The sequence below is a fragment of the Danio rerio genome, chromosome 10 (genome assembly GCF_049306965.1).
Source record: "Danio rerio strain Tuebingen ecotype United States chromosome 10, GRCz12tu, whole genome shotgun sequence".
NCBI classification, from domain to species: domain Eukaryota; kingdom Metazoa; phylum Chordata; class Actinopteri; order Cypriniformes; family Danionidae; genus Danio; species Danio rerio.
Genome location: NC_133185.1, coordinates 47,129,838 through 47,143,393, shown reverse-complemented (window position 1 = coordinate 47,143,393; position 13,556 = coordinate 47,129,838). Strand labels below are relative to the sequence as shown.

The 13,556-nt window shown below is 37.9% G+C and overlaps 3 protein-coding genes across 5 annotated transcripts in view; 2 read left to right on the top strand and 1 right to left on the bottom strand.

The window, feature by feature from the left end:
• ess2 (ess-2 splicing factor homolog) overlaps positions 1–13,556 on the top strand; it is a 779,665-nt gene that overhangs the window by 197,322 nt on the left and 568,787 nt on the right. The gene's annotated exons all lie outside the window — the stretch shown is intronic.
• On the bottom strand, positions 2,057–7,815 carry orai1b (ORAI calcium release-activated calcium modulator 1b). Its single transcript, NM_205600.1, is given in 2 exon segments — positions 2,057–3,064; positions 7,612–7,815. Coding segments are annotated over 2 exon segments (669 nt in total). The 5' UTR covers positions 7,732–7,815; the 3' UTR covers positions 2,057–2,515.
• Positions 7,380–13,556, top strand: part of kdm2bb (lysine (K)-specific demethylase 2Bb) — an 85,328-nt gene continuing 79,151 nt past the window's right edge. The window contains exon 1 of one of the 3 annotated variants that reach the window (XM_073913464.1): positions 7,380–7,897. Coding sequence is in view for 1 of the 3 variants with exons in the window: in XM_073913462.1 (XP_073769563.1) it covers positions 8,130–8,141 (12 nt within the window). In the remaining 2 variants the exon portion in view is untranslated. Of the gene's footprint in view, positions 8,142–13,556 lie in introns of all 3 variants that reach the window. The other 2 variants (XM_073913463.1, XM_073913462.1) reach the window with 2 other exon arrangements.

The window sequence follows — 13,556 nt, the reverse complement described above, 5'->3', positions numbered from 1 at the left end:
GCAGAACTGCAAGATATAAATAAACTCAGAATTTTGAGAAATAAAACTCAATTTGTGAAATGTTAATGTTAAAACTGATAATTACAAGAATTAATCACAATTGTTAGATTGACTTTTGCTGCTTGTTCAAACTACTTATGTAAAAGTTATTTTTTTTATTTTCAAACCACTTTAATTGGTAAAAAGAATGAAGTTCATTAATTAGTTATGCTTTAATTGGTTTGTGTTTGGACAACATGAAGGAATTGTGAGGAACCCAGCATTTTACAGCGTTGAAACTTGGGCTGGCACAATACTGAAATTTTAAAAACATCCATTTGAGCACGTTCTTAAACGGCGCTGATTTGCCATTGTGTTCACGTGCTCAACAGAAATGACTGTGATTGGCCATGAAAGTCATCAGTTCACCAAACTCCCGCTGTTTACTGAGTGTGAACAGATAAAGGGACACTGGAGCATTTTAAAGCTGTGAATCATCAGCGGATCGCTTTTATTTTAGCTTATAGACAAACCAGCTCATCTTCACGACTTTTAAATGCTCCAGTGTCCCTGTATCTGTGGTTACACAGTAAACAGCGGTGAGTTCTGTGAACTGATGAGCTTCAAAGCCAATCACAGCCATTTCTGTTGAGCACTTGAACACAATGAAAAATATATAAGAACGTGCTCAACATCGCTCAAATGTTAGCGGGAAATGGACGTTTTTAAAATTTTGTATCGCTTGGCATAGAATTCCAGTGTCGTGACAACATTAAATAAAACTGCAACATATAAACCGGGAAGTCTGAAAAACTCAATTATGAGAAGAAAATTTTTTGACTCAAAATATTGATAAAACCGAAAATCCAAAACAAACTCTGAATCAGGAGGTATCCTGAGCTGTGGGATCTGAACTTGTAACTGACACATAGGTGGCGCAGTAGGTAGTGCTGTTGTCTCACAGCAAGAAGGTCGCTGGTTCGAGCCTGGGCTGGGTCAGTTGACATTTCTGTGTGGAGTTGCATGTTCTCCCATGTTGGCGTGGGTTTCCTTCGGGTGCTCCGGTTTCCCCCACAGTCCAAAGAATTGCGCTATAAGGGAATTGGGTATCTTTAAAAGATATAGTGGGGGAGATAAGTATTGACCATTGACATTAACGTCACCATTTTTCCCCGAAAACATTTGTAAATGTAGTGGTGACTTGGAAAATTTCCCTGGATGTTAGTATCAACCAAATAAATCCATATATGCAAAGAAAACAAAACGAATTAGTTTACAAATGAAGTTCTGTGTAATAAACTAAAATGACACAGAGAAAAAATATTGAACACATGAAGAAAGGGAGGTGTAGTTTGGTAGTGAAGGCCCAGACAGCAGCTGAAATCTCTCAGTAGTTCTTCAGCAACTCTCTGCCCTTCCTCAGTGTAAATCAGTGGTCACCAAACTTGTTCCTGGAGGGCCGGTGTCCTGGAGATTTTAGCTCCAACCCTAATCAAACACACCTGAACAAGCTAATCAAGGTCTTGCTTGGTATACTTGAAACATTCAGGCAGGTGTGTTGAGGCAAGTTGGAGCTAAATCCTGCAGGGACACCGGCCCTCCAGGACCAAGATTGGTGACCCCTGGTGTAAATGAATATCAGCTGCTTCTGTCCAACATCCACATTAGCAGGAGGATGAAGATGAAGCCAGGGTGGACATTTCAGCAAGACAATGATCCAAAACACAACCAAGGAGACTCTCAGAGGCTTTCAGAGAAAGAAAATCAAGCAGTAGAATGGCCCAGCCAATCACCTGAACCAAATCCAATAGAAATAAATAAAGCTAAATAAAGCTCAGATTTGATAGACGAGACCCAAAGAACCATCAAGATTTTGACTGTTGAAGTCTGTGAGAAACCAGAGCAATGCATGAGGCTTCATTCTCCAGATGAGAGGCGTTTTTATGCTGCCATCACCAACAAAAGCCTTTTCTATATAGTATTAAACACGTTTCAGTAGTTCAGTGCTTTCTCCTTGTGTCATTTCATTGTTATTACACAGATCTCATCTTTCAGATTCTTTTTGTTTTTTTATTTTTGTTTGTATTGTTTGAGTTTTTAACAATATCTAGTTAAATTCCACGTCAACGGCTCCTTTAGAGATAATATTCCCAGAAAAAAACATGAAATGTTTAATACTTGTTTTCCCCGCTGTATAGTTTTGCATTCTGTGGCAGAAACTAGCTTTCATTTGATGTAGCTTGCCTTTGTGAAAACCAAAAAAAAAAATATGCAGGTAGCAAAACTGGCACAGCTGCCATACAGAAATGAAGGATATTACCCCCTGTGGTGAATTAAGAAGAGAATAAAATACAAATAAAAAATGTATATCCATAAAACATGCAGTGCATGCTGTCACAGTGTACAAATCCTAAACGCATAGAAAACCGGACGCTCCAGGGTGTCCACATGCAGCAGACAGACCGATACCACAGTCAAAAACACAATGTGTCGCAACATTTAAAATAAACACGAACAGAAGCTCTCAAAACTCAAACTAGGGATAAAGAGAACCGGGAGACTGTAAAGTAGACACCTCTTCCCTGTGGTCCAGCTCGTTCTGCAAGTCCTCCAACTCCTCCAGCTCCTGAAACTGCCGGTCAGTCTTATGGCTGACCAGAGAACGGTAGAAATGCACAGCGAACACGATAAAAACCAAACCGAAAGGCACCATGATGGAGGTAGAGGTGATGGCGGCGGCCACTCCGGCAGACACAGTGCCGTTTTTCTGGTCCTTGGGCTTAATGGGTAAAAACTTGACCCAGCAGAGCAAGACGACCTCCGCCAGGAAGAGCAGCGTCCCGATGACGGTGGAAAAGGCCCAGGCCAGCTCGATGTGGCGGTGCATGCGCTCGTGTGGAGACTCTTTGACGGAGTTCAGGTTGTGCACGTTGCTTACAGCCTCGATGTTGGGCAGGATGCAGGTGCTCACCATCAGGGCGAACAGGTGAACGGCCACCAGCACCGTGGTGCAGGCGCTGAACGCGATCAGCAGACCTGGGGGATAGTCATGATTGGTGTCCAGCTGGACCTCCACCATCGCCACCTGTTCCAGTGGAGAGAAGAGGATGATGATATATTTTTGTTTAATGCCATGGCAGCAACGAAGGCTATTTTCATGGCAAGAACATTTCAAGGTACACATGCAATCTAAACTAGCCATATTGATTTTGTTAGCTCACACTGCTAGTTTTGTGGTGAACAATTCATCTGTGCAGGTCATTAAGAAACAAACATAATTTGCCCTTGTAATCGTTAAGGGAAATTTGCAAATGCACTTTTGTTTGTTTTCAGTTATATTAGGTCTGTCTGAGGTATTGGGAGTGGCCAACACACTTAACCACTCCCCTCTAGCTGTCAGTTCTATGACAACAGGCAGAAATGGTGACCAGGAGTCTGTTAGGTTGTAATAACTCTCCCCAAACCCTTTTCCCCACCTTTCTGAATGAAACGCCTACTTTACTACATCCAATCAGCTTGCGACATAAAAAATTAGCCACGCCCATTGTTTTCTCATTTAATATTACGTTTCTCTAGGAACTGCATCACAATATGAAAAAAGACAGCTGTAGTTTAAGGTTTATGCGGACTTTAATAAATATACAATTAAACAACAATTCAATGAATAGCATAGGAGAGAAGAGGTACAGAATGCACAAAATATTTGGTCGACGAAAACTATTGGTTGACATTTTAGGCCAAAAGATAATTAATCAATCAATCAAATACAGCACAAAAAAATACACGTGCGATTTTCATTCATTTTCTTGTCGGCTTAGTCCCTTTATTAATCCGGGGTCACCACAGCGGAATGAACCGCCAACTTATCCAGCAAGTTTTTACGCAGCGGATGCCCTTCTAGCTGCAACCCATCTCTGGGAAACATCCACACACACACTCATGCCCAACATTTTACATATGCGACCTCAAAATATATTTGGGAGCATTTGTGCGAGTGCAAAAAATTGTTGCGTGCGACCAGTTTTTACAGCAAAATGTTGACCACATGCGCGGATTTAGGAGACATTCACGCAGAATGCATCTCTGCACTTGAAACGCGAAACGCAGCGCTCAGGAATGGTTTAAAACAGTTGTCATGTCAAGTTGCTGCAGTCAACAAAGCCAAGTCCGTAATGCTTGCCCCGCCTTCACGCTCTTCTTATTGGCCCACCACTGCTCTAGCTCTGAAACATCAGATGTCAATCACTCAGCGCCTTCTGGCTTGGGATGACAGAGAAAGCTTCTACCGTGAAAAACTGTAAAGCGCTGAAGATGAAATTGAAGATAACACTGACAGATTTTATTTTAGAAACCATGACATCTAAAGTTACAAATAATGACACATCTTACTAGTGATCATGTGCTGAATGTTAATCCAACATCTACATTTTTCGAGTGGATAAAAGACTTCCGTTGGCTTCAAGTCCGCTATGAAAAGTCTGTGGGATGGACTTTTCAGGGAACTGCGTGCCACATCTAGCACGAGAGCTTCAGTTTAATCCTTCATATAATCGCCAGATGCTGTCCGCTGTGCAAGGGGCCGCTATATGTCAAATTTAACACCACGTACACCATCGCAAACGGGCTTACACTGAGTACACTAATATCGCTACTCATGAAAAGTATTGCTATTAACATGACGTATGCATATAATAAGGTACAGTATATGTCAAAAGCATCAGTGCAATATCAGACACCACCTGTGAGAACAGCACAGTTATATTGTTAACAGATTCATTCATGATAACGGGATTTCGTTGAGACATATTTTCCTCATGCTTGCATATATATATATTTCTTGCTTGTTTGTTTGATTACTGTTTATTTTAAATGCAATAAATATGTTTGTATAAAACTTGTAGTAACGGTGCTTATAAGTGCGACTAAATTGTGGCTGATGCGCCTAAATTTTTATAGTTAGGAGCACCGGTGCTACCAAGCAAAAAGGTTAATTTCGAGCCCTAGATGGTCACATGACCTTCATGCATTTTTAATGGAGAATTATTTAAACATTACAGCATTCATACAGTGATTTATTGTTTTTCCCCTTTTCAAAATATAAACGATGAATAAAAACATTATAAATATGCATTGCACAATATAAATAAAACTGAATTTAATACGAATTTCAGCAAACAAACACACTTAATGTGTATATTCTTTTATTAAAATGTCTATGGTGATGTTTATATTCACCGTTTCATTTAGGGAAGCTCTTGAGGTAAACAAGTGATATCTCTGAACTTTAATAATGAATCTATTTAAAATGCTGGGCTTCCCACCTCCAGTCGCAATTACTTCTGGGACTTCTAGAGCCAGTTCGGTGCTTAAGTCTGCATCGGTGCGTCCTCGATATCAAGAACACATTCCGGAAGTTTCACGCGTCCTCTGTTCTTGCGGTCTTGAGTATTGGAACTGAACTTTGGCGGTTGATGATGACGTTACACGAGAACACGAGGACGCAAGATCGCTAAAGAACGCATATTGAGAAACAGCCTATGCTACTGTTTATTTAAAACCTCTTAAACATTGTAGTCATTTTTTCAAAGTATTTGAAATTAAATTAAATAATTATATAAAGAGGTGTCACGGTGCCAGAGTGGTTAGCACTGCCACTTCACAGCAGTCCCGGCTGGGCAAGTTGGCATTTCTGTGTGGAGTTTGCATGGTCTCCCCATGTTGGCGTGGGTTTCTTCCGGGTGCTCCGGTTTCCCCCACAGTCCAAACACATGCGCGATTTGGGATAAACTAAATGCGGGGAATTGGATAAACTAAATTGGCTGTAGTGTATGAGTGTGTATGGGTGTTTCCCAGTGTTGGGTTGCAGCTTGAAGGGCATCCTCTGTGTAAAACATATGCTGGAATAGTTGGCGGTTCATTCCGCTTAGGTGATCCCTGATGAATAAAGGGACTAAGCTGAAGGAAAATGAATGAATTAATAAAGATATAAAATCTTATAGGTTTTACAGCTCGGTGCAAATACGATAAATCATGGAGGCCTAGATGATTTATTTTTATTTAATGCCATGTCAGCAACAAAGCCTATTTTCATGGCAAGAGGATTTCATTAATAAATAATTAAATACAATTAAACACAACAATTTATTATACAAACAGACACATCAGTGGAGAGGGGAGGTACTGAATGCAATACATTTTGGTTGAAGGAAACTGGTTGAAAATTGCATTTTGGCCATAAGAGAGTAAATTCATTCATTAATTAAATTGCACATGCACTTTTGTAGCAGCATTTTTGGTTGTTGGCTAAAAGAAAGCACTGTAGAGAGATTAGTTCCTGACAATAAAAGATATGAAATCAGTATAGGAGAATAATTTAAAATTAATAATTCAGATATTGTAATAAATAAGTAAATTAATTTATACATGTTTTTGTACAAGCAAAAAAATAATAATTCATTAAATGTTTTAGAGGTTCATCCCAATTTATGATGTGTGATCTATGGTGCGATTAACTTGAACATTTTGTGTTTAGATACATAAATTGTTTATTTAGTTATTCTTTTTTTATTACTTAACTTGATTAACAAAACTAAAAGGTCCTTTTACATTCAATTTAAATTGAGAGATTTATTAATATGGTCTATGCATTGAGATTGATGTGGATTGTATTTAGTCAAGTGATTAAATTAAATTTTAATAAAATTGTAATGACGTAATTAGTAGTCAAATTCATTTTGGAAGTAACTCACACAACACTGCAAACTAGTTAGTTCAACTTTCATCATTTGATATATATATTTTTTTTTTTCACAGCAAGGTTGACATTTGCTCGTATCCGGTTAATATCCGGCGTTTTGTTTCTCGTGATGCTCTTTATGAACAACATCACCGTGTGAAACAGCAAAAGTGCCCCAAATACTAGAAGAGATACAGCTGCAGACGGAAGTTAACGATAACTATTTATATAATTTATTAAATACCTGTTGATTGGATTTCATTAACGCCTACCCCTATTATCAGATTAATACAAAAACAGTAATAATAATGAGAATTATTAACATTATTTATTAAATTACCCATTCAAATGTATTTTATTAACGTCTAGCCGTATTCAAACCATAAACCCAACCGTCAAAGTAAAGTAAAAACACCAATAATACCAAGTATTGGTCATATAATTAATAAAATTACCCATTATATTGTATTTTATTAGCGTCGACCCTACCCCAACCATCACAGCAATGTAAAAACACTAATTATACCAAGCATTTTTCATATTATTTATTACATTACCCATCAAATTATACTATATTAACGTCTACCTCAACCTCTCACATTAATGTAAACATATTAATAACTGCTGTACATTGTCACAAAAACTATGCCATTTTGATGCGAGTCTCCGCAGCTGTATCCGTTTTAGACTTTAGCAGAGCATTTTAGCATTAGCACAAGCTAAACAACTGTGGCTGTCAGTTTATGACTGCAGATGCGAGTCATGTGACGTCTGACACCAAAAAGCTTCTGATATAACTTACAAAAACACCACCAAACAGTCGCTTTTTGCTAAACAACTCGTTGTGTTTACTGCCAGAGCCGCACCGTGCACAAATAAACAGCGCGGAGACTCACCATTGCGAAGCCGGATAAAAGCGCAGACGTGCGGCTGGACGCCTTGAGTTTGGCTCTGCTCAGATACAGCTTCCTCCAGGACAGAGCCTGTAACGAGTGCTCGCTCCGACTCATCTTCATCCGGCCAGAAACAACAAAAGCAGAAAGTGTCGGAGAGTTTCAGCTGGAGAGAGGCATTGTCCGACAACAGTCTGTCAGCTGTTCGCTTCTGAGAGTTCAGCTGAAACTGGATGCAGTGAACGGATTTCCCACAAGCCTCTGCGGCGGCACCGACACTTTTTTAAAGGTCTCGTGAAATTAAAATACATATTTCTTTCTTTTCTTTTCTTTTCTGTTTATTTTCACACTCCTCCTGTCCTAATGCAACAGCCATTTATTTAAAACACTCATATGCTTTACATTTTTGTTTCTATGTTGTTTATATTGGAAACTTAACGGTTTGTAAACATTCAGGATGCGCGCGCAGCGAGGTTGCAGAAAAAAAAGCGCTAGCATTTACAGCGAGGGGATGACATTTGATGCGGTACAAGGTTTGTTGTTGTATTAGAGATAAGTTATATTGATTACATTTTATATATATTATTTACATAATGCTTTCAGCGTGTTATAACAGCTTGTCACCCAGTGATAAGCACAGTTATTCAGCAAAATCAACGTTTACAGGACGCAAAGTAAGTCTAAGTGGAAAAAATGAGCATTTCACAAGCAAACAGTTAACAGTTTTTTAACAGAAAACTGTTAAACTTAGCATCTACTGCGTGAGAATGAGAGGTAATGGAACTACATTGGCTTTTGGATAGGGAAACCTTTAAGCACAGACATCAATTAGCCTATAAATAAATAATTTTGTTTGTTAAGCGCAAATATTCGTTTCAAAACTATTTCTAAATTCAGTTCTAATTTCCAGCAAACGAATAAATGAACAATAATAACAAAATGAGTTTAAAAACCTGAGTTTTATCCTAAAACAGATGATGTGCCCCATATGGTCTAAAACCTGGCAGGTGGGCAAATCTAAGCTTGTTTTTAATAAAACAAATATAAATATGGATATAATAAGTATTACTGCTAATAATAAATAACAAAGTGAGCGGCAGTCGTCTGGAAGGTCCATTTGCGATAGCACCCTCCCAGTAGATATTAGATGAGACGAAATGGTCAAGCATAAACCCCAAATATACAACTCATTGAAATTTCAAGTGATTTTACAAGAGAGAAGTTAAAGGCCAAGTCTTTGGATTCTTAATTGTGTTCTGTGTGGTCATGTTCCATGATTACCAGATTCAGGTGCGGGGTGGCGCAGTAGGTAGTGCTGTCGCCTCACAGCAAGAAGGTCGCTGGTTCGAGCCTCGTCTGCAGGCCCGGATTGGCTAATCGGGAGGACTGGGAGAATTCCCGGTGGGCCGGTCTGTTTTTTGGCCGCGAGGGCCGGTGTCCCTAGCTCCAGAATCTGTTGCTCTCAACAGTCACACTTTTTTTATTAATTTATTTATTTACTTGACCACAGCCTTCTTATTCATTATTTTTCCGCAGCTCTGCTCTTTTATCTATGTTCTCGCAAATTCATGAGCAAGATGCAGCCCGCAGGTTAATGATGATATAACTCAGATGTGTCAATATTCAATGTATAGCTGTTATAGTCCAGTGGTTAGCACGTTAGATTATGGCGTAGCTGACCTGGGTTTGATCCTCATTTGAGTAATTTATTTTTTTTCATATTTATTGTTAAGACATATGATACTGTTAGGGTTGTTGAACATTTGAAGTTCTAAAGCAGCTGTTTTCTCAAAAAAACAAACAAAAAAAAGACGTGATAGTGTCATTAGAAACTGATTTGGAAATGACCTTATTTTAATATAGCCATTCGTGAACTGAGGTGGGCCGGTCTGAGGCTTGAAACTCCAGGGCTGAAAAGGAGTCCCACTCCGGCCCTACTCGTCTGGGTCAGTTGGCGTTTCTGTATGTAGTTTGCATGTTCTCCCCGCGTTCGCGTGGGTTACCACCGGGTGCTCTGGTTTCCCCCACAGTCCAAAGACATGCGGTGCAGGTGAATTGGGGAGGCCTAATTGTCCATAGTGTATGAATGTGAATGAGTGTGTATGGATATTTCCCAGAGATGGGTTGCAGCTGTAAGGGCATCAACTACATAAAAACATATGCTGGAAATGTAGCAGTTAATTCGCGGTGGTGACCCCAGATTAATAAAGGGACTAAGCCAAAAAGAAAATGAATGAATGAATACCAGATTCAAAACTTTGTAGTGCTAAAAACGAGGTTCTGCCTACCCAAAGACAAAGGAAAAAAGACGGAGCTATACAAGACCTGGGTATACATCAATAAGCAAAAAACAACTGCATTCTGACAGCGAACTCCACCTGTACGGCAGGGTATATGAACTTTACATTTACATTTCATTGTAAGCATTCAGTGTACGCAGTTTAATTCACCATTTTTAACTGTTTTTGCTGAAATTATTGCTGCAATCAAAAACTAATAATGTGTGTGAGTGTAGCGTGAACTTACCTGATATGAAATGAGAACTGAAGAGTCGAGCATTTTTAATCATTCAGCTCTTCTGATGGGTGTTAGCCAAAGACGCCTGCGGTTGGCATTAAAAGCAGTGTGGTGTACAGCAGCGGTTCCCAACAGGGGGGTCGCAGTTCTCAACGCGGCCTCAGCGAGCCTTATGGGGGGCCACGTCATATTTTTGAAAATTCTTAGAAGTTGACAATAGTATTACTGAAATGAATATACAAACTAAATAAATATATATTTTTCAAAAATAAATCAAGAATCACAAACAATGAATGAACAGTACAGAAAATCCTGTGTTGATGGAGCAGAAGAAGCTGTAGAGCAGGGGTCACCAATCTCGGTCCTGGAGGGCCGGTGTCCCTGCAAGGTTTAGTTCCAACTTGCCTCAACGCACCTGCCTGGATGTTTCAAGTATACCTAGTAAGACCTTGATTAGCTTGTTCAGGTGTGTTTGATTAGGGTTGGAACAAAAATCTGCAGGACACCGGCCCTCCAGGAATAAGTTTGGTGACCCCTGCTGTAGAGACTGTCCAGCAGCTGCAGCAGGCTTTACTCACACTCTAAAAAACGTTATTTATTTAACCCAATGTTTGAGTTAAACATATTTGGTGGTTTGTTGGGTTATTTTTAACCTTTATCATGTAAATTTTTAATAATTCAACCAGAGTTAAATATTTGGTGGTTTGTTGGGTTATTTTTAACCTTTATTTGATTATTTAATGACTCAACCAGTTGGGTTAAAAATTTGAATTTCAACAGTCAACTGATTTAACGGACACAAACGGCTGTATTAATATGTGTGCGTAATGTTGTGTTTGTGTTATAAACTTTATTTAAGCCATAAAACAATAATATTGTTAGTTTTTATCAAATTACCTCTTGTGTTTTTATACCCATTTCACCATCCAAGACCATCTTTTAGAAGCGTTTGGATGTGGTTAAACTGTTGTGAACACTGAGTGAAGCCTGCTGTAGCTGCTGGACAGCCTTTATACAGCCGCAACCCAACACAATTTAGTTCAGCAACTTTTATACATATAATTTTTATTTAAATAAATAAACTTCAGCAAAATATAAGAAGTATAAAGATATTTCTTTATAGCGATGGGCAAGACTTTTAAGGGGCTGAAAGTTGATACTAAATGTAAAATCTTTTTTGGTGTTTAAACAACAAACTGATTTTATGTTTAACACCAACACTTAATTACCACAACAAGCATCATAGGAGCAGAATATGGAGCTCTGTGTGCTGTAGAGACTGTCCAGCAGGCTTCACTCACACTCTAAAAAATGTTGGGTTATTTGTTTAACCCAATGGTTGAGTTAAACATATTTGGTGCTTTGTTGGGTTATTTTTAACATTTATTATGTAATTTATTAATTATTCAACTAGTTGAGGTAAATATTTGGTGGTTTGTTGGGTTATTAACCTTTATAATGTAAATTTTTAATAATTCAACCAGTTGGGTTAAATATTTGGTGGTTTGTTGGGTTATTTTTAACCTTTATTTGATTATTTAATGACTCAACCAGTTGGGTTAAAAATTTGAATTTCAACAGTCAACTCATTTAACGGACACAAACGGCTGTATTAATATGTGTGTGTAATGTTGTGTTTGTGTTATAAACTTTATTTAAGCCATAAAACAATAATATTGTTATTTTTTATCAAATTACCTCTACGTGTTGTGTTTTTATACCCATTTCACCGTCCAAGACCATCTTTTAGAAGCGTTTGGATGTGGTTAAACTGTACATTGTGGACACTGAGTGAAGCCTGCTGCAGCTGCTGGACAGCCTTTATACAGCCGCAACCCAACACAATTTAGTTCATCAACCTTTATACATATAATTTTTATTTAAATAAATAAACTTCAGCAAAATATAAGAAGTATAAAGATATTTCTTTATAGTGATGAGCAAGACTTTTAAGGGGCTGAAAGTTGATACTAAATGTAAAATCTTTTTTGGTGTTTAAACAACAAACTGATTTTATGTTTAACACCAACACTTAATTACCACAACAAGCATCATAGGAGCAGAATATGGAGCTCTGTGTGCTGTAGACTGTCCAGCAGCTGCAGCATGCTTTACTCACACTCTAAAAAACGTTGAGTTATTTATTTAACCTGGTTGAGTTAAACATATTTTGTGCTTTGTTGGGTTATTTTTAACATTTATTATGTAATTTATTAATTATTCATCCAGAGTTAAATATTTGGTGGTTTGTTGGGTTATTTTTAACATTTATAATGTAATTTATTAATAATTCAACCAGTTGAGTTAAATATTTGGTGGTTTGTTGGGTTAATTTTAACATTTATAATGTGATTTATTAATAATTCAACCAGTTGAGGTAAATATTTGGTGGTTTGTTGGGTTATTTTTAACCTTTATTTGATTATTTATTAACTCAACCAGTTGGGTTAAAAATTTGAATTTCAACAGTCAACTGATTTTTACGGACACAAACGGCTGTATTAATATGTGTGCGTAATGTTGTGTTTGTGTTATAAACTTTATTTAAGCTATAACACAATTATCAAATTACCTCTCCATGTTGTGTTTTTATATCCATTTCACCATCCAAGACCATCTTTTAGAAGCGTTTGGATGTAGTTACTGTATCGTACATTGTGGACACTGAGTGAAGCCTGCTGCAGCTGCTGGACAGGCATTACAGCACACAGACCATATTCTGCTCCATCAACACAGGATTTCCGCTTGCACAGTTTATACCTGTCTGCACTTTGTTCTGTTTCTTCATTGATTGTGATTCTTGATTTATTTGACCAAAACTGTATGGAACTAAAATGTAATGGAAAAAAAGTTGTACTGTGTATGTTATTACACAGAAGCAATAGTAATACCAGAATGGAAAAATACATTTATTCAAAATAACTCAATGCATTAAGTTAAAATAACCCATAGTTGGGAAGGTGCTATTATAACCAATAGTTGGGTTATATGTTGGGGTATTTTTGACCCAACTATTTTAACAAAGCAGAGTCCACAGTTTAACCACATTTTTCATCAACATTTTTAGTGTATTATATAGCCTACAATAAAACACGCATAAAATGGCACACATCTGATTTAAAGAGAATAAGACAGTATTTATTTCTACAGTAGCTGACTCTGTGGCATCTATTAAATGTGCTAAACATGAATGTAGATTAAATATTTATATAAAGCTCATTCACATGAGCTCCGCAGCTGCATGCGCGTGCGTGAGAGCGTGCGTGCAGAAACGCGCGTGCCAAACAAGAAATAAACAACGAGCCAATCTGAATCGATTTAAAATCAATTTACGTCACATTTAATACAAACAACCATCAATACGAGCACTTGCTATAAAAGCGACCTCGGATGTCATTTTGACCCCTCACAAACACGACTCCGCGTGACGT